Source organism: Aedes albopictus, chromosome 2 (genome assembly GCF_035046485.1).
Source record: "Aedes albopictus strain Foshan chromosome 2, AalbF5, whole genome shotgun sequence".
Classification (NCBI taxonomy): domain Eukaryota; kingdom Metazoa; phylum Arthropoda; class Insecta; order Diptera; family Culicidae; genus Aedes; species Aedes albopictus.
This window is the reverse complement of record NC_085137.1, coordinates 445,123,890-445,145,741: the sequence shown is the minus strand read 5'-3', so window position 1 is coordinate 445,145,741 and position 21,852 is coordinate 445,123,890. Positions and strand designations below refer to the sequence as shown.

Below are 21,852 nucleotides of genomic sequence, written 5' to 3'. Positions count from 1 at the left end.
AACACTCGGTATTCCCAACCAGATGTTTTATCATTGTTCTTAAAAGGACTTTTTCAACAACTGAGAGTCAAGGTTTGGTCACAAGTAGTCAGACTGGTGGAGAAATTGAAAACAATATCAAACTTATGTTATGTGAAAAAAGTTCAACTCAGAAAAAAATCGGTTTGTTGCCGGGCGCTGAAAATCTCGATAATAATGAAAAACAATAATAATAAATATCGGTGTATTTTCAAATGTACAGGGGATGGCCAAAATGTTTGGGATAGGCAACTTTTTTTCTCTCACAAAAAAGTTCAGCATGCTATAACTTTTCATAGAGTGCATCAAAAAATCTCAAATTTTGACTGTTTTTCAACCTATTATATGTGCATCATTGGTACAAATTTGGGCTCGATTGATTAATCTTTCGCAAAGTTAGAACCGTTCGGGTAAAACACTATTTTTTAGACAACTCATTTTTGAGCTGTCATATCTCGGAAACCAGTGAACCGAATTGAATGAAATTTTGAACGTACACTGACAATATACAAATGCTTCATAAACTATTAAAACATAGATACTTTTTGAACGTTTAAAAAAATTTTTAAGTCAACGTCAATAAATTTTAGTGTTGATGTCCAAAGATTTTCCACTTCTGTTCTCAAGTTTTCTTTAATCAGATATATTAAAGCCTATTTAGATTGAAGGAAGAACACATTTAGTATTTTTTGTGTGGTATTGTAAATGGTATTGTATTGTAAACATATGAACACTCGGTATTCCCAACCAGATGTTTTATCATTGTTCTTAAAAGGACTTTTTCAACAACTGAGAGTCAAGGTTTGGTCACAAGTAGTCAGACTGGTGGAGAAATTGAAAACAATATCAAACTTATGTTATGTGAAAAAAGTTCAACTCAGAAAAAAATCGGTTTGTTGCCGGGCGCTGAAAATCTCGATAATAATGAAAAACAATAATAATAAATATCGGTGTATTTTCAAATGTACAGGGGATGGCCAAAATGTTTGGGATAGGCAACTTTTTTTCTCTCACAAAAAAGTTCAGCATGCTATAACTTTTCATAGAGTGCATCAAAAAATCTCAAATTTTGACTGTTTTTCAACCTATTATATGTGCATCATTGGTACAAATTTGGGCTCGATTGATTAATCTTTCGCAAAGTTAGAACCGTTCGGGTAAAACACTATTTTTTAGACAACTCATTTTTGAGCTGTCATATCTCGGAAACCAGTGAACCGAATTGAATGAAATTTTGAACGTACACTGACAATATACAAATGCTTCATAAACTATTAAAACATAGATACTTTTTGAACGTTTAAAAAAAATTTTAAGTCAACGTCAATAAATTTTAGTGTTGATGTCCAAAGATTTTCCACTTCTGTTCTCAAGTTTTCTTTAATCAGATATATTAAAGCCTATTTAGATTGAAGGAAGAACACATTTAGTATTTTTTGTGTGGTATTGTAAATTTGACTAATTTTCCTCTATATGGGTAAAAATTTCAACCCGGTATAACTTAATTCGCCGTGAGAAAATATTACATTTTATAACGTTGTATTTAGTATCAATATATTGCTGATAAACGTTAAAAAATTCATTCAATTCGGTTCACTGGTTTCCGAGATATGACAGCTCAAAAATGAGTTGTCTAAAAAATGGTGTTTTAGCCGAGCTGTTCTAACTTTGCGAAAGATAAATCAATCAAGCCCAAATTAGTACCAATGATGCACATATAATAGGTTGACAACAGTCAAAATTTGAGATTTTTTGATGCACTCTATGAAAAGTTATAGCATGTTGAACTTTTTTGTTAGAGAAAAAAAGTTGCCTATCCCAAACATTTTGGCCATCCCCTGTAGTTACGTTTTTCCAAATCCACATCCAGATTCAAATAAACGAGCTTCGTATAAATTCGAATGCTTTCTGTGTTTTAAATAAAATATCAAATAAATAAATATGCAGCATTCATGACTAGATTTAAATGGAATTTTATGCAGAATTTTTGGATTGTTTTCAAATTAACTTCAGTAAAGTTTGGAATCCAAGAAGCTTCTCTGAAATACTTTCAAGCACAGTTGTTTGTAAACACTGTGATACGAATTTCATCAGAAAAGTGTTCTGAAATTCGACTGATAGGGTCTGGGGCTATTTGGGCACTTGCTGCTATTATTCAATTTTGAACCGATTGACTTGATTTTTGAGACACGATCAGATACGCACAGTATCTAGCCATGTGCAAAAATTCAAGCCAATCGGTTTGAAAATGACTGAGTTATAGCAGCAAGTGCCCAAAATAGGTGCTCCTGCCCAAATAGTCCCTGACCCTATTCATGTTTTTGCTTGGAAATTCCATGAATACGTCCGCCTACAAGTTGAATTGCAATTTATCTCATTGATTCGCGGAAAAAAAACTATGTTCTTTTCATAATATTGACAAAAACTAATCACGATTCATGAATGTTCATTATAAGAGTAGGCATGGGAACACTCACTTGCACAGAGTTACACTCACTTGCTGTTTTCTCAGCTCAGAAGCTTGCAATCAAGAAATGATATATGGACGAATTTTGCCTTGTGGTTTTGTCTAAAAGTTTGCCGAATAGTGTAAGGGTCGCACACGCATACTAAAGTGGCACAAATTTCCCAAATGGAGGAGAACGTGCCTCTAAAGCCGACCTACTGATACCTGAAAGTCGGGACAGAGCTGTAAAAGCGACTCTCCATGAGGTGAGTGTAATTTACATTCACCTCGTGGAGAGTTGCCTTCGCAGCTCCCTCGTGACTTTGGTATGCATTTGCGACCCCTACTCTATTCGGAAAACTTTTAAACAAAATCACAAGGCAAAAGTCGTCCATACATCGTTTCTTGATTTCAAGCTTCTGAGCTGAGAAAACAGCAAGTGAGTGTAACTATTTGCAAGTGAGTGTTCCCATCCTTGTATAGGAGTTTCCAAATATATTTTTATTTAGATTTCCAGAATCACATAAACTCTTCAGAAAAAACGTCTAGCAATTTTGCCAAAGAGTCCACATAAATACCAATAATTCTGTAGAATTAAGTCGATGCTTATGTTTAATAGTCACAGCAATTTTTATTATCTTATACATACAAAACTTGAACTGTAAGCTTGAATGTCAGGGAGTTTTTATGATTCAGTTCACATTCTCGACGTGTAATTCAATATTTTTGATGGTTTCCAATCATTGAAAAAATCGCCCCCCTTTTTAGTATTTTCGCCCCTCAATTTTGATTTCTCAAATTTTCGCCTCCCTGGACAAGATTTTCGCCCCCAAGGGGGCGATTTCGCCCACTTTGGGAATCACTGATTTAGACTGACGAACCATTCAAATTTTTGAGAATATGCAAAAAAATGAAAGAAAATATTCATTATCAACTAAATGTGCATTGGGAACTAGCGCCGACACATAACGTGACGAACTTTTCAATATTTGTTAGATAAATACACAAAAACCAGAGCAGAATTTTATACATCCTTTAGCATTGATTATTATAATAAAATGGAACGAGCTCACCAATAAACATCCTTTGAAGTGTCCAGTGCGTATGTGCTGCAGCATCTTCCACAAACTGGCCTCTCCTCCGAAATCACACTGAACCGCTACAACTACACATGGGTACGACGAGAAATAATATTGAATATTTTCAAATCCTTTGATTTAACATAGGATTTATATGAACCTGAAAATAAGTTTATTACTAATTTACAGCCATGTGTTGTTTGTGTATCCAATTATGAGCATTGAAGATACGACATCTTCACTAAGGATTCGTTAAATTCGTAGATCAGGTATCAGGTATTTTGTATGGACAAATAAAACATTTTGTATGGACTAATGACCACGCGGGGGGGGGGGGGGGGGGTTGGAAAGTCCCAAAAAAATGACCACGTGGTTTATGGACAGCCCCTTATAGGATTTGTTGTACGAAGGCGGAGTAATATTCCAAAAGTCTCTTCCGAAAAAATCTTGATAAGTTCATTTGGGAAACTAATAGTCAATAACAGAATGCCAAAAAAAAAACATTCTAGATGAACTTCTGGTTGAATATCTGAAAAGATTACCCGTGAAAGAATTTTGGAAACAATTTCTAGGGAAATCTTCTGGCGAAATCCATGTAGTATTTTTGATGGTCGTTTTTAAGTTATTTCGATGGAAAACCAGTGGCGAACTTTATGGTAGCGTAAATGGCTACTGCAGATAGTCAGGCAAGTTTCTTAGGATAAAATCATGAATTTATAGAAAAAATTTAGGAGGTCAAAGAAATCTTAGAATTTGTCTGATAATCGTCTGGCATTTCCAGCAGTTTTAATCAGCGATTACAATGTGAAATTCTCAGAGATTTAGTTTCTGATCACATTTTCAGATATGTCAGAAACTTCTCCAGGAATTCCTGCAAGATTTCTGAAAGAATTTCCTGCCAAAATTTAGAGGCATATCAATTATTTGGGAATGGTTTCAGAAATCATGCAACTATTTTGCACCAGATGCTTTTGAATACTCACTGGAACTCCTGCGCAGTCTTTTTAGAGATCACATGACACCGTTTCTTCGATATTCGACTGCCTTTGTCTCCAACATTCGCAACACAAGCAATCAAACGAATTCGCTTGACCACGATATCGTCTTCGGTAGACGGTTCAGCTTTTGTTATTCCTATAGCGATAATACATTTTTTAACAAACACCATTTTTTTTTGTATTTTTGTATTTATATTCAAAATATTTTGATTGATACCTGTAAAAGGTTTTTAAATTGAAAAATTGAAAACTGTTTTTGTATGCATAATGTAAAGGGCAGGTATGTTATCTAGGCTCGGATCGTCACACCAATTTATAGGACCAGAACCCTTTTGTGGGCCTTCTACTGCAATTGGAAAAACACTTCAATAGCGAGGCAGGCGAAACGTTACATTAATCCGAACGTTAAAATGATTCGCAAAATATTGGAACTCTCCAAGAAAGATATTAGTAGGTATGTATACTGGTCTTATGGCAGGTCATTGTCCGAGCCGATATCATTTGAAACTAATCGGAAAACTTCAAATTGGTCTGTGTCGTTTTTGCAACACAGAAAAGGAAGACTCGGAACCAGCGAATAACGATAAGGGGCTACTTCAACCCTTTGAAATCTGGAGAACAAATCCCAGTATGGTAGTGCACTTCATTCGCAGTGTAGTGCCGTGCTGGGGAAATGCTTTATGTCAATTGATGACGACCACTCCCGATAGTGGTACGTTATCCAGAGTCCAGACAAAGCTAAACAAAAATGGGGAATATGTCACAAAAGATCAAAACAATGGTCGCAGTGATAATAATACCCAACACGGAATAAAAAAATGCATAATGTTTAAAATTAAAAAAAAACTTTTAAAACTCCTGCACAAACTACTTTTTTACTGTTTTGCCAAATACACAGAGTCGAAACAATTTGATCGATTTTGTTTGGCATGATATATTCGAAAGCATGTTTCCTCAGATTGTAGATAGGATTTTTTAATAGAAAATGGTTTGCCTGTGCGTACAAACACTTCAGAATTTTGAAAAAAATCGAAAAAATCGATTTTTCTATTTCCGGATAAGACATTCCTACAGACATTCGGGCTTTATAACATGTTTTAACGAGACTAACAATAATTTATTCTACACTTAATAAAGCTATTTTCCTTATAGAGAAATTTAATTGTATTTTTCTACATGCTGTGATATAAATTTAGGAGCTTGTTTGCAACTATGTATTAGAAATTCGGGTTTTCAATAATATCGATTTTAAAGTTTGAATTTCATTATCAGATCCGAAAGTATATGTTTTCAATTCAAACCAATCGTTGTATAATAGATGCACATATAGTACACACAGATATATTTCATTAAATTTTTATCGAGCTCCATTTCATGCGTAGAAATTCTGGGGCTCGATTTAAATAGGTCGTATGTGCTTTCGTCGATATAAAATTCGATCATTTGGATTCGCTTCTTATAGCGGAAACTATTGAAATTTAACAAAATTAATACATATAAACGATTCCTTACAAAACCGGCTTTCGGTTTTATCATTAAAAGCCATCGAAAATAATGGATGATATTTTGATTGCTACTATTGCTAAAATAAACTGATCGAATTTTATATCGACGAAAGCACAAACGACCTATTAAAATCGAGCTCCAGAATTATTTGTTAAGCGATGTTATCGGAAAATATAGCAACTTGTGTAGAAGCTTTAAAAGGTTTTTTTCGAGAATGTCCTACCGCACTCCTCGCCGCACTCAAACAAAGTGTAAAAGTAAATTTTAATAATTTGAAGTTAATATATTAAGGGAGGGTAGGTGCGAAATAAAGCTTATTAGTGCATCTGTTGGAAGAATAGCTACGATCGTCGCCTGAATTAATCGAATTCATTAACATTTTATTGAGAGAAACTATTATAAATTCCTACAAATATAAATTTGTTAATATTTGACGTTAACAATAGGGGTTACCTTACTTTTAGTAATTCGCTATACTTCGAACAAGGTCATTTTTCCGAGAAACGTTATCTTTTGAGCAACTGCGATCGGTCTGAACTGCTAATAGGATTATTGAAGACTGAGCATACAAATTGTATTATAATTCTGTTAGATTCTTACTCATCTGTGTAGACAACTGTAAACGAGTATGCAGTTTCAATCTGATCCGGGTTTCTCAACTGAATAAACTTCTAGTCGTCAGCTAATTAAGTAGGAAAACAAACTAATCAGAATGCTGTCGAATTAACGAATTCAAAGTTTACACTTTACCTTTTTAGTAACCAAGTATTTCAATACTGACAAAAGAGAACTGATCTGAATAACAAACTCAGAGAACTTACACTCCCGTTCAAAAGTTTTCCATGTTTTACGATAGTGATCCCAAACTTTTGGCCGATACAGCATTTTGAGGGGTGACCCCAAACTTTTGGTAGATGACATCAAGGATTAATTTACTTAATAACTTTTTTTCTAGATTTTTTAGCTAAGTTCTGTAAAAAGCAGTTGAAAGCTAATAGAAAATGGGTCATTTTACCGCTCTCATCCTAAAATTTAGTCGACCCAACTTCCAGCGACACTGCCGTAAGTTTATATTAATTTTTTAGAAAATTTGGCAACTTTGGGTTAAGTTTACATACAAAATTTTTTGAAAAAGTTTCTTTTAAATCATGTTCAAAGTTTCTTTGACTTATAATCTTTTGAATGAAACCTAGGGTTTTGAAATCGGACGCAAATTGGCGGAGATATGGGCCTAAAAAAATGACATGTTTTTGAGGGGGTGACCCCAATCTTTTGAACGGGAGTGTAGCTTATTTACCTATGGAAAGAGAATTTTCAGCTGTAAAGCTATTTGATGTAGCACTTTTCCTAATACGAGCAAAAAACTGTTTCGCCTGATCTCATAGAAACACATTTCTGCCTATCATCATTTATGACAGCACACATTATTGACGGGCGTCACTCGGGTGGTAGTCTAGTTGGTAGTAGAACAATTGGTAGCGGTTCGGCGAGGGTCATACTGAACGACGGGCATGGTTACAGTCCCCCCCCCGAATGCGCAGAAGGTCTTCCTAAGGCGCATTGATCCGTGACGCCTACGTCGAGCACCGCTAGCTTCACGGTAGGACGCTCGTAGATCCCCTGACTTGTCTGAACAGTAGCACTTCTCACTTGGCCGTCTGAACTAGGTCTGGCCGCGATGACACGTCCTAGTGGCCAGCTATTACGAGGGGCCTTCGGGTCTGCAATCACTACAACGTCGTTAACTTGAATTGGTTCTGCCTTGGTACGTCGCGTGATCTCGGGCAAGTAGTCCCTCAACCACATCCTCCAAAACTGGTTGGCCATGACTTGTGACAGTTTGAAGCTGTTGCGAAGGACATCAGGGCCGTCACTGTATGGAACCCAAGACTTCAACCCGTTCGACGATCCCAATAGAAAGTGGTTGGGTGTCAGCACCGGAGATTCGTCGTCTTCTATTGGGATCTCGGTCAGCGGCCTTGAGTTGACTACGTTTTCGTTCTCGATTAGGCTGCTGTTCAGAACTTCGTCCGTAGGCAGCCTTCACCATTGAAGTTTGGACAAATTTGACTTTACGTTCCGGATCAGGCGTTCCCAGGCCCCGCCCATATGCGGAGACGCCGGTGGTATGAACCTCCACTCAGTGTTAGGCGTCGTGAACTCATTCATGAGGTGATCGATACTTTGTATCGTTTCCTTGAGCTCTTTACTTGCACCCTGGAAATTGGTATCACGGTCGCTGAAGATGATTGCAGGCACTCCTCTTCTGGCCATAATGTTGCGTAACGCCAAGATACAGGAATCGGTTGTCAGTGTGTGGGCAATTTCTAGATGGATTGCGCGTATGGTAAGGCAAGTTGCCAGGACTCCACTCCCATGAATGTAAATGGTCGTGTGAAGGCGGCGAGACGTTGTGGAGGCAGATCACTCATGAGAGGGGGTTGAGGAGTTGCGTGGTAGTTCCGACATTCTTGGCATTCCTTTCGAACGGTTTTGTATGCTGCCTGTAGTTTAGGAATCCGGTAGCGTTGACGAACTTCGTTGATCGTAGTTTGATGATTCTGATGATTGAAACGCTTGTGGAAGTCAAGGAGGATGAGCTTGGTAATTGAGTGATTGCGAGGAAGGAAAATTGGCTGACTGCATCTCGAGAGATGGCCGAACAAGCTTGTGTTCTACCCTGGATCCTTATAACTTGTGCCTTATCCAGAAAAACACATTGACAAAATAGGGGGCTGCTTCTTGACAAATGCTTGTCCGGGTGTTCCGAGTTTCTGTTACTCAAAAGGATGGCAATTTTATCGGGAAATGCAGCTATCTGTGCAGCACGGTAGAGGTAGTTCTCGGCATCACACAGCTCTTGGCAATTCAACGGTCCACTAGTCACATCCACCTTCTGTACGGAAAGTCTCAGATTTCGTATGTAGCGGAGAACATAAGCAGTACATCGAAGCAGTCTTCGCCAATTGGAAAATCGATCAATGTCGACTGCGCACTCAGTAACCTTCGTATGGAGCAGCCAATGCTCAGCGAGTTTCCAAAGAAACTCTGGACTCCAAAACCAGCAACTCGATGCAAACAGATCCGGGTTGTGTCACCATTTAGTTCCTCCTCCTCTTCTTGGCGTAACGTCCTCACTGGGACAAAGCCTACTTCTCAGCTTAGTGTTCTATGAGCACTTCCACAGTTATTAACTGAGAACTTCCTCTGCCAATGACCATTTTGCATGTGTATATCGTGTGGCAGGCACGAAGATACTCTATGCCCAAGGAAGTCAAGGAAATTTGCTTTACGTAAAGATCCTGGACCGACCGGGAATCGAACCCGTCACCCTCAGCATGGTCATGCTGAATACCCGTGCGTTTACCGCCTCGGCTATATGAACCCTAGTTCCATTTAGTTCCCTTATCAGCTACGTTTTGCTTGGTTGGTACCCAATTCCATTCTCGTACATCCGAAGCTTCTAGGACTTCACTAACTCGGAAGGCAACAAAATGACTGTAGCGGCGATGGTCGGAATTCAGCCAGCACAGTACGTCTTTAGAGTCTGTCTGGAAGTATCGCTACTGCAGTTTGAATGAAAGTGAAGTATACCGTAACTACGCTAACGCTAACTGCGTTTCCGAGTATTCGGTAAACACTTATTAGGTGAAACTGACTTCAGAAACTTGAATCTTCAGGATATTCTTTTGGTTTTAAGGTGAATATATAACGAAGCCACCCCTAGAATTTTCAAGAGCACAAATCTAAAGAACCAAATGATGGATTGGGATGAAAAGTTGATCGATTGGTCACCACCAGCGGGTGATCAATCGATCAACTTTTCAGCGTGGTCAGACATTGGGTTCTTCAGATTTGTGCTCTTGAAAATTCTAGGGGTGGCTTCGTTATATATTCACCTTAACCAGCTGTGGTAAAGAGCTAATGGCTCTCTTTCACTTTATGCGTTATTACAGTGCCATTTCCAGGGCGCTGTTTGAATCCATTGTGGTACACTTATGCGTTAGTGCCGTCTTCTAGAGTGACCTGACCATCCTATTCTCCTCCCTGTCATATTCCCCATCTCATGCTTTTTTTTTGTATCTTTGTATCTTTGTATCTTTCTAATGGGCTCTTCAGTGTTCTTTCAGCACTTCTGCAATAGTGGTTTCGCAGCGCGGTGTCACGAACACTAATGCAAATCTACTGGTTGAAAATATACCCATTTGATTTTGCCGGGAACAGCTGATCTTTGTTTACTATTTTCCACCAGTAACTCAGGTAGTGTTCGTGTAATGCAACGTGTACGTACACGCAACACCACTAAAAGCAGAAACCACTATAGGAAGCAATCAGTGAAGTACTGGATTGAAAGTAGTGAGCTGGATTTTTGTATGGTGAGATGATCAATTCTTCGTTTCTGTAATGAAATGGTGTAAACAGCGTGGGTTATACGATTTCTTGCCTAATTTAATGATGTTTGAGCAAAAGTTTGAGTAACTGTGTTGTTCAAGTTTCAAGAAATAAATAATACAACAACACAGTTACCCAAACTTTTGCTCAAACAGCATCAAATCAGCAAGGAAATCATATAACCCACGCTGTTTGCACCGTTTTATTGCAGAAATGGAGAATTGATCATCTCACCATACAAAAATCCAACTCACTACTTTCAATCTAGTACTTCACTGATTGCTTCCTATAGGACATATCGGTGAAGTACTAGATTTGTAGTAATGAGCTGAATTTTAATATGGTGAGAAGGTCATTCTCCGTTTCTGCAATGAAATGATGCAAATAGCGTGGGTATTATGGTTCCTTGCCTAATTTAATGCTGTTTGAGCAAAACTTTGGCCAACAGTGTTGTTGTTTTCTCCATTTCTTGCAACATAAACAATATAGGGTAGGGCGGGGCAAGATGGCCACCCGGGGCAAGTTGAGCACCCCTCCGTTTTACTACTTTTATGATGAATTTTGCCCAAACAACTTCATAATCCGTTAGATTAATGTTCATGCTGTTTGTTAACCTGAAAAAAGGTACTTCATAATGAACGAATTAAAAAATATCGTCAAATTAGTCAATAGCATGGATTTTTAGCATTTTCTTATAAGAAATCATCAGAATAAAATAAGGTTTTTATGTCAGAATCAAATTTTTACCATAATTCTGGTTATTAGCCAACATTACTAGCCTATTGCAAAGCATTTTAATTTACATTAGAAAATATTTTCTAAAAACAAACATTAAAATTTATTCAATTTTAGTTATTTAACTATAGTGGGGCAAGATGAGCACCCATTATTCCCCATCAGGGGAATATAGAAAATATTTTGAAATTATTGTAATCCACTCAATAGTGCCGAGCATAGGTTTCCGTAACCTTTGCAACTATTTGGTTGCGTAAATTCCTAAAAATAAGCAACTTAATAATCGTTTATTGTTTTTTCGGGTAATTTTGTATGAAGTGTTATAAAACCGCATTTTTTTCAATAATCGAAAAAAAACTGATAATTTTAGAACGTGATACCGTAGCTATAAACAAGGTTTACTATATCAATCACTGTATGGCCAATTTATTGTTAAACTATTGGGATTTTAATGAAGTGCTCTTCTTGCCCCGTAGCATGTTCGAACTGACCATAAAACATCTTTTTTGTTTAGTCAAATAAATCATCTTTATTGTGAATTTTTAACCCTCCCATGTTTATGGGTGATAGAAAACATGATATAGAAAAGAACTGCTGAGAGGTACTTTAAAAAATTTTGTTAACTTTCAATAAACTCAACGTGATCCTTAGGGTGCTCATCTTGCCCCGCTCTACCCTAGTTATCCAAAGTTTTGCTCAAACAGCATCAAATTAGGCAATGAATTATAATACCCACGCTTTTTGCATCATTTCATTGCAGAAACGGAGAACTGACCTTCTCACCATACTAAAATTCAGCTCATTACTACAAATCTAGTACTACACCGAACGTGCCCCATTGAAGGGCTTTCTTTGCCTGGCTTTACATTAATTTCTATATTGTATGGCAATCACAATGATACACCATGACCAGGAAGTAAATAAAAATTTCCAACTAAAACGGGATTGAACCCGTAATCCTCGGATCAACGATCCATCAAAAGCTTTAGCCATTAGTCAAATTGTAGATAAATTATATAATGAAATAGCATTAGAGAAAGCACTCTCACATTTATTAATGAAGCTTTCCTTCCTTACACTTTCCAGGACACCAGTCCGGAACCTTAAAAACCTCTGTGTATTTTTCTCTCTGCATAGAGTACTATCTAGACCAGCAAATGGCATCATCATGACGAAGTAAAACCCGTTACCTTTTATGGTGCTTTGCGTACTGGATGACAAATGCGTATGGGTATGATGTCACAAGTTTATATGCAAGTACACCTGTAAGTTCATAGCAAAACGGAACCAAGCAAAACAGTAATTTTCTTTGCCAAGCCTTGGACATTGAAAAAGTTTGCGTTTTTATCAGCACTCCCCGTTTATCGATAATCTCTATCCTCCGGCCGCTTATCATGTGACCGGCCATGGTTGATGAGCAGAGAAAAATAAAGCCAACTGGCGGAGATAATTGGACGCAGAAAACGGGTCGCTCCTATCACTCCCACACGCCAATCGTTGCTGACGGGATTTAAGAAGAACGCGATTTAGCTGGAACATTCAATAGATTTTCTAAAAGATGTAGGTGGCCCTAGAACTATGAAGATAGTGGTAAGCCGGGACGACGCTTGACTATTTCTAATGTGATCGCCTCAGCGATGACCCTGTCGTGACCGCTATCTGTCTCGTCGCCGAGCGTCATAAATCCTTATCAGTGCCATGGAACATTATTACGGCTCTCCATCTGCTGCAGGAGGCGAATGACTTACCTATTCTCTGGCCAACCGGTGTCGAGAACGGATTGCCCCCGAGGGCACTCACATTGAAGAACGAAGCCATCCCTCGAGCAAACAGCTGTTGGTCCGGAATGATGAGGCTTCCTTCGGCGGTGCCTCTTCCTTTATTCGGAAGTTCCGCTCCAAATCAATTTCACACTTTCACGAGCACTTTTTCCAGCCCTAGACAATGCAATAACAGGCAATTATTTCTATTAGCTCGGCAATTTTCTCCGCACCACCGGGTCTCCGACGTCTTTTTTTTTCGCTGCAGATGCTCTTCACAACAAAGGTGGAGCACTTTTTGGGCTTTGCTGGGTCTGGACTCTTCTCTCTCTTTACTTTTCACACCGAGTTCGATATCTTCATGACAAACACCGAGTATTTTTCTTGCTTCAACACATTAGAGCACTCCCCACTGCCCCAGCCACTGGATATCTTCTTCACTAGTAAGCCACTAGGTTTTCCGTGACACAATCAAATTAAATGCCAGCCAACAAAACGATTGCGGCCGTCGTAATACAACACATTCTCAGCTACAGCGCCTTAGCTAGCCGAACAGACTGACGAAAACATACACATAACATCCAGCAGCAGCGGCTGCTCTATGAATCATCATCACCATCCGCACTGCCCGCCCACCACTCGACGAATATTCTTCTACGTTCTCCGTCGTCCGTCGTACGGTACGGGGTGTTCCTCGTTCCAACAACACCGAGCAGGAAGCAACAACAAAAACAAGGTTCGTCGTTGATTCGAAAAGCACTTTTTCACGGCGGAACGACACACAATCTTTTCAGTACACGCAGTTATAGACACGGACCACGATGTAATTTATCCAAGAGATTGGCTTATTTCTAGAATTTCTCAATGGCACAAACAGGAATCGAAATTATTTCGGTGCAAAAACTCCATTAGCACAGCAAGAGGAATCAGCAGAAAATTTTTCTTGTTTTGACACACAATCCACACAATCGCTTCGTAGAACTGTCACTGCGGCGAGCAAAACGAGAGAGTGACAAAGTGCATTTTGATCCTGAAAATGCATCTGCTGAAGAATGCACAATGCTTACGTTTGGTTCGTTGAAGTTGGCAAAACGTACGCGCTAGGGTGGGCCAACGTGTTCTTCAACAATACTGCCCCCACTCGCATAATTGTCCCATAGGGCTTGTTCACAAATCAGGCCAAACATGTCTAAAGGTCCGATCTGCAGAAGAGAGGCTCTCTTTGGTTTCCCTCTCTTTCGTTGATATCCCAGCTGTTAATTTGTATTATGATTGTCTCCTTGCATTGAACGATGGTCAAACCAATCGTCTTTTGATTTATACTGCAAAAGTTGTTGAAAAGTGCACCATTACATTGCAATATTTGAAAGAGAAAGTGAACAAAGAGAGCCTCTCAAATGCAGATAGGACCTATTGAAATGTTTGGCCTGAAATGTCATAACGCTGGAGGGGGTGGGTGGGTGTCCTTCATAGTGGTTTCGCAGCGCGGTGTCACGAACACTAATGCAAATCTACTGGTTGAAAATATGTCCATTTGATTTTGCTGGGAACAGCTGATCTTTGTTTACTATTTTCAACCAGTAACTCAAGTGGTGTTCGTGTAATGCAGCGTCCCGCATAAAACGGTATCATACGATTATGATTCAATTGATCGTTTCCCGATTATACGTAGTATCATAAAATGTATGATAGATCAATGATACTGAGAATCATATTGGTGATAACATGTATCATATTTGGAGTTTGAATGATAGACCGAATGGGTTGTTAAGTATCGTTACCATTCAAAAATGGTCATTTTCGCGAACAAAAATATTGTCAAATCATTCACATTATAATCACTTTATCATTAATTTTATGATTCACTGAATAATATAAACAAGATTGAAATATTTCATGATTCTGCATTATCGGCTTGAAAAAAATGCACACCCCTGCGGGACAATCTGTCATGCTTCATGACGTAACCCGTTCTGTTTATATTTCGAAGTTTTTTTAACCATCGTAGACTCGAACTGCGGTGATCGGCTAGTTGTTTTTTTCCTCGCGCGCTGCCCATGGGACCATATCGACTTGGTGCTCGCGGGTGGCTCGAAAGTAGTGATATTAAAGGAAGTAGCAGGAGGAGAGAAAAATGGAATACCGTTGCAAAATATGCAAGTAAGTTAGCATTATCCTTAGCCGGTGCGTATCGGATTGCCTACTAGGAACTGCACCCTTTAGCCCCGAAAATAGTCGCTATGAATGTAATTTGGCCAATGTACACGGGCTTCGTTGCATCATCACCATAGTGTGATAATGCATAGATTTGGATGCCGCGTAGCAGTGAAATAGTGATGTGATTCCATTCCAGTGTGCTTCCCGTTTTATTGCCACCAGGAGATATTATGACCTTCCCGACCTAATTTACAAGTGCGTGAACAACTCGGTCAATATTGTGGGCATTGTGGGGTTCCCTAATGTAAGAAACCGAAACAGTAATTCCTCGTCTGTACTTTTCAGAGCAATCGAATCGATGAATTCACGGGAATTTATGATTCAAAATTATTTATTTATCATTGAGTTAATCGTTACCATAAGTTCTATGATCCTTAAAAAGTACTGAATAATTTCATTTTTTGATTTTCAATCATGCAATCATACAATTATTAAAACTTGTATCATAATCATTCCACGAACCAATTTCTTATAATATGAGTGATACCGTGAATTGTATTTTTCTATGCGGGGTGTACGTACACGCAACACTACTAAAAGCAGAAACTACTATGGTGTTACAGTTCGAACAAAAAAAATTTCTCCCCATATAAACAATGTTACGAAGGGGTGGGTGGGTGTCAGAAAAGGCCAATTTTGGCGTTATGACATTTGTGAATGAACCCATATGCATAGGAATCGCAGCAAAGATGGGACTGTTATGCGAGTGGGGGCAGAATAGCATTTGAACAAAAAGGGTAATTGGGTTCTTCAGGGGTATCCGGAATATTTCATAATCGGATTCTGCACCCAACAATGAACTACCTGCATCGGTTTCCGACACATTTCACCGCGAGAGGCGCTTCTAAAATTCTTCAACTCTATCGGAAACTAATGGAAGCTATTGAATGTTCCATCAAACTCCAACAGATGGTGACTCTACAGCATAAACAAGCTTACCGTGATTGCCTCATATTCGGGAATATAGTATTTTGATTTTTTGCTTCTAATTGAACATTGAATAAAAATTTTGAAACGCCCTTTAACGCATTGTTCTAAATTTGTATTTTATTTTTTTACAAAACAATGTACATGTGATAATTTTTGTAAAAAATTAGTATAGAAAATGATTAAATTTTTCATTCTGTGCTGAAAGTGGTGCAGTACGGTAAACCTACCACACCAACATTTTGACAGTTCTTTTGTTTGGAAAGTCCAGCGCCGGAGTTGCAGTCGCAGCAGCCTTCCTTCGCCTCCAGCCAGCCGTATGTAAATATTGAAATCGTACGAATTTTATTTCTGGTGATTTCGAAGAAACCATCGTGATTGTGTGGAATACAGTGCTGCACATTTGCTGGAAAGAGTAAATAAGCAGTCCGATGGATGTGATGAAAGTTTTCTGCCGCAGGAGACGGTGGGGTGGGCCCCACTGGTTCGAACAAGCGCTGTTGCTGTACCGTAAAGCAGGTAAGTTTTGTAGTTCTATCATTATCAGTGCCCTAAAATTAACTAAACAACATGATTTTTTAGACTGGTGAATAAGTGCCTCCTAAAGGTGGAATAGTCGGCCCAACTCAAACAAGTGCTTGAAAAACAGACTTGGAAGCGGTTCAAGTTTCAAGCTCAAAGTGCCCATGACGTAAATATTGGGCACTGATGCAGGAGTTTCTGCCGACGTAGCTCCAGACTTTGGCCGTGAACGAGGTGCAGGTGATGGAAGGGCGGTGGAAGGTGATTTTACATCCGTTCGTGTTTCAGAAGTGAGTTTTATACCAGTGGAATCTGTGGCAGGCGAACACGATGAGGTGTTCGAATCACACTGACGCCGATATTCGCAATCATACAGAACCTAAATTATGCTCACCCCTGCTCGATGACCACCATTTGCCATGGCAATTTGGGGAGCATCCTTTTTCGGTTCCGACCAATAGTTGTATGCCAGCCGGAGATTGCGCGAAGCGTGATCCATCATCCAATGCTCTCGGATTTATAGGACGGCGACTATCGGAAGCGAGCAGAAAAGAAAAATATCTATGTTCAAAATTTTACTCGAGTGTTATTGAATAAAAATATGCAATAGGTAGTTCTAGCCTAATCTGAATTCATATCGCAATCCTCCAAATGTTAATGTACTATTTTTACTTCCCGTTGAAGCCCCTTGCTTTGGGCTTTCAGTTTGCTAATGGTTTTGTATAATTCATTTGATTAAATAGTAGGTAGTGCGTCACCATGCGACTTTAGAGAACTTGGTGAACCAGATTTGATTGTGATTGAACGCAAGAATGACTTAAACATGTTCTACTTTAAAGTTTTTGGAAAACTAATTTGATTAAGTAGGGTCTGGGACCATTTGGGCAGGAGCACCTATTTTGGGCAATTGCTGCTATAACTCAGTCAATTTCAAACCAATTGATATAAAATTTTGTTCATGGCTAGATACTGTGCGTATCTTATCGTATTCCAAAACTCAAATCAACTGGCTGAAAACTGACTGAGCTACAGCAGCAAGTGCCCAAATGGTCCCAGACCCTAGTAGGTAGTGCGTCACCATGCGACTTGGGAGAACTTGGTGAACCAGGTTTGATTGTGATTATACGCAAGAATGACTTAAACATGATCTACTTTAAAGTTTTTGGAAAAATAATTTGATTAAGTAGTAAGTAGTGCGTCACCATGCGACTTGGGAGAACTTGGTGAACCAGATTTGATTGTGATTAAACGCAAGAATGACCTAAACATGATCTACTTTGAAGTTTTAAGAAAAATCATTTGATTAAATAGTAGGTAGTGCGTCACCATGCGACTTGGGAGAACTTGGTGAACCAGGTTTGATTGTGATTATACGCAAGAATGACTTAAACATGATCTACTTTAAAGTTTTTGGAAAAATAATTTGATTAAGTAGTAAGTAGTGCGTCACCATGCGACTTGGGAGAACTTGGTGAACCAGATTTGATTGTGATTAAACGCAAGAATGACTTAAACATGATCTACTTTAAAGTTTTTGGAAAAATAATTTGATTAAGTAGTAAGTAGTGTGTCACCATGCGACTTGGGAGAACTTGGTGAACCAGATTTGATTGTGATTAAACGCAAGAATGACTTAAACATGATCTACTTTGAAGTTTTAAGAAAAATCATTTGATTAAATAGTAGGTAGTGCGTCACCATGCGACTTGGGAGAACTTGGTGAACCAGATTTGATTGTGATTAAACGCAAGAATGACTTAAACATGATCTACTTTAAAGTTTTTGGAAAAATAATTTGATTAAGTAGTAAGTAGTGCGTCACCATGCGACTTGGGAGAACTTGGTGAACCAGATTTGATTGTGATTAAACGCAAGAATGACTTAAACATGATCTACTTTGAAGTTTTTGGAAAAATAATTTGATTAAGTAGTAAGTAGTGTGTCACCATGCGACTTGGGAGAACTTGGTGAACCAGATTTGATTGTGATTAAACGCAAGAATGACTTAAACATGATCTACTTTAAAGTTTTTGGAAAAATAATTTGATTAAGTAGTAAGTAGTGCGTCACCATGCGACTTGGGAGAACTTGGTGAACCAGATTTGATTGTGATTAAACGCAAGAATGACTTAAACATGATCTACTTTAAAGTTTTTGGAAAAATAATTTGATTAAGTAGTAAGTAGTGCGTCACCATGCGACTTGGGAGAACTTGGTGAACCAGATTTGATTGTGATTAAACGCAAGAATGACTTAAACATGATCTACTTTAAAGTTTTTGGAAAAATAATTTGATTAAGTAGTAAGTAGTGCGTCACCATGCGACTTGGGAGAACTTGGTGAACCAGATTTGATTGTGATTAAACGCAAGAATGACTTAAACATGATCTACTTTAAAGTTTTTGGAAAAATAATTTGATTAAGTAGTAGGTAGTGCGTCACCATGCGACTTGGGAGAACTTGGTGAACCAGATTTGATTGTGATTGAACGCAAGAATGACTTAAACATGATCTACTTTGAAGTTTTAAGAAAAATCATTTGATTAAATAGTAGGTAGTGCGTCACCATGCGACTTGGGAGAACTTGGTGAACCAGGTTTGATTGTGATTATACGCAAGAATGACTTAAACATGATCTACTTTAAAGTTTTTGGAAAAATAATTTGATTAAATAGTAGGTAGTGCGTCACCATGCGACTTGGGAGAACTTGGTGAACCAGATTTGATTGTGATTAAACGCAAGAATGACCTAAACATGATCTACTTTGAAGTTTTAAGAAAAATCATTTGATTAAATAGTAGGTAGTGCGTCACCATGCGACTTGGGAGAACTTGGTGAACCAGATTTGATTGTGATTGAACGCAAGAATGACTTAAACATGATCTACTTTGAAGTTTTAAGAAAAATCATTTGATTAAATAGTAGGTAGTGCGTCACCATGCGACTTGGGAGAACTTGGTGAACCAGGTTTGATTGTGATTATACGCAAGAATGACTTAAACATGATCTACTTTAAAGTTTTTGGAAAAATAATTTGATTAAATAGTAAGTAGTGCGTCACCATGCGACTTGGGAGAACTTGGTGAACCAGATTTGATTGTGATTAAACGCAAGAATGACTTAAACATGATCTACTTTAAAGTTTTTGGAAAAATAATTTGATTAAGTAGTAGGTAGTGCGTCACCATGCGACTTGGGAGAACTTGGTGAACCAGATTTGATTGTGATTGAACGCAAGAATGACTTAAACATGATCTACTTTAAAGTTTTAAGAAAAATCATTTGATTAAATAGTAGGTAGTGCGTCACCATGCGACTTGGGAGAACTTGGTGAACCAGGTTTGATTGTGATTATACGCAAGAATGACTTAAACATGATCTACTTTAAAGTTTTTGGAAAAATAATTTGATTAAGTAGTAGGTAGTGCGTCACCATGCGACTTGGGAGAACTTGGTGAACCAGATTTGATTGTGATTGAACGCAAGAATGACTTAAACATGATCTACTTTAAAGTTCTAAGAAAAATCATTTGATTAAATAGTAGGTAGTGCGTCACCATGCGACTTGGGAGAACTTGGTGAACCAGGTTTGATTGTGATTATACGCAAGAATGACTTAAACATGATCTACTTTAAAGTTTTTGGAAAAATAATTTGATTAAATAGTAAGTAGTGCGTCACCATGCGACTTGGGAGAACTTGGTGAACCAGATTTGATTGTGATTAAACGCAAGAATGACTTAAACATGATCTACTTTAAAGTTTTTGGAAAAATAATTTGATTAAGTAGTAGGTAGTGCGTCACCATGCGACTTGGGAGAACTTGGTGAACCAGATTTGATTGTGATTGAACGCAAGAATGACTTAAACATGATCTACTTTAAAGTTTTAAGAAAAATCATTTGATTAAATAGTAGGTAGTGCGTCACCATGCGACTTGGGAGAACTTGGTGAACCAGGTTTGATTGTGATTATACGCAAGAATGACTTAAACATGATCTACTTTAAAGTTTTTGGAAAAATAATTTGATTAAATAGTAGGTAGTGCGTCACCATGCGACTTGGGAGAACTTGGTGAACCAGATTTGATTGTGATTAAACGCAAGAATGACCTAAACATGATCTACTTTGAAGTTTTAAGAAAAATCATTTGATTAAATAGTAGGTAGTGCGTCACCATGCGACTTGGGAGAACTTGGTGAACCAGATTTGATTGTGATTGAACGCAAGAATGACTTAAACATGATCTACTTTGAAGTTTTAAGAAAAATCATTTGATTAAATAGTAGGTAGTGCGTCACCATGCGACTTGGGAGAACTTGGTGAACCAGGTTTGATTGTGATTATACGCAAGAATGACTTAAACATGATCTACTTTAAAGTTTTTGGAAAAATAATTTGATTAAGTAGTAGGTAGTGCGTCACCATGCGACTTGGGAGAACTTGGTGAACCAGATTTGATTGTGATTAAACGCAAGAATGACTTAAACATGATCTACTTTAAAGTTTTTGGAAAAATAATTTGATTAAGTAGTAAGTAGTGCGTCACCATGCGACTTGGGAGAACTTGGTGAACCAGATTTGATTGTGATTAAACGCAAGAATGACTTAAACATGATCTACTTTGAAGTTTTAAGAAAAATCATTTGATTAAATAGTAGGTAGTGCGTCACCATGCGACTTGGGAGAACTTGGTGAACCAGATTTGATTGTGATTATACGCAAGAATGACTTAAACATGATCTACTTTAAAGTTTTTGGAAAAATAATTTGATTAAGTAGTAAGTAGTGCGTCACCATGCGACTTGGGAGAACTTGGTGAACCAGATTTGATTGTGATTAAACGCAAGAATGACTTAAACATGATCTACTTTAAAGTTTTTGGAAAAATAATTTGATTAAGTAGTAAGTAGTGCGTCACCATGCGACTTGGGAGAACTTGGTGAACCAGATTTGATTGTGATTAAACGCAAGAATGACTTAAACATGATCTACTTTAAAGTTTTTGGAAAAATAATTTGATTAAGTAGTAAGTAGTGCGTCACCATGCGACTTGGGAGAACTTGGTGAACCAGATTTGATTGTGATTAAACGCAAGAATGACTTAAACATGATCTACTTTAAAGTTTTTGGAAAAATAATTTGATTAAGTAGTAAGTAGTGCGTCACCATGCGACTTGGGAGAACTTGGTGAACCAGATTTGATTGTGATTAAACGCAAGAATGACTTAAACATGATCTACTTTAAAGT

The 21,852-nt window shown here is 38.0% G+C and overlaps 1 protein-coding gene and 1 long non-coding RNA gene across 3 annotated transcripts in view; one reads left to right on the top strand and one right to left on the bottom strand.

Annotated features, from left to right (window-relative positions):
• LOC109420220 (target of Myb1 membrane trafficking protein) overlaps positions 1 to 13,912 on the bottom strand; it is a 43,202-nt gene extending 29,290 nt beyond the window's left edge. The window contains exon 1 of one of the 2 annotated variants that reach the window (XM_019694548.3): positions 12,923 to 13,912. In XM_019694548.3, the coding sequence (XP_019550093.3) occupies positions 12,923 to 12,992 (70 nt within the window). In that variant the 5' untranslated portion in view covers positions 12,993 to 13,912. The remainder of the gene's footprint in view (positions 1 to 12,922) is intronic. The other variant, XM_019694550.3, reaches the window with a different exon arrangement.
• Positions 13,913 to 15,721: 1,809 nt separating this feature from the next.
• Positions 15,722 to 17,213, top strand: LOC134287392 (uncharacterized). Its single transcript, XR_009997270.1, has 2 exons — positions 15,722 to 16,597; positions 16,661 to 17,213. It is a non-coding gene; the product is annotated as an uncharacterized LOC134287392 (long non-coding RNA).
• Positions 17,214 to 21,852: the final 4,639 nt, after the last annotated feature.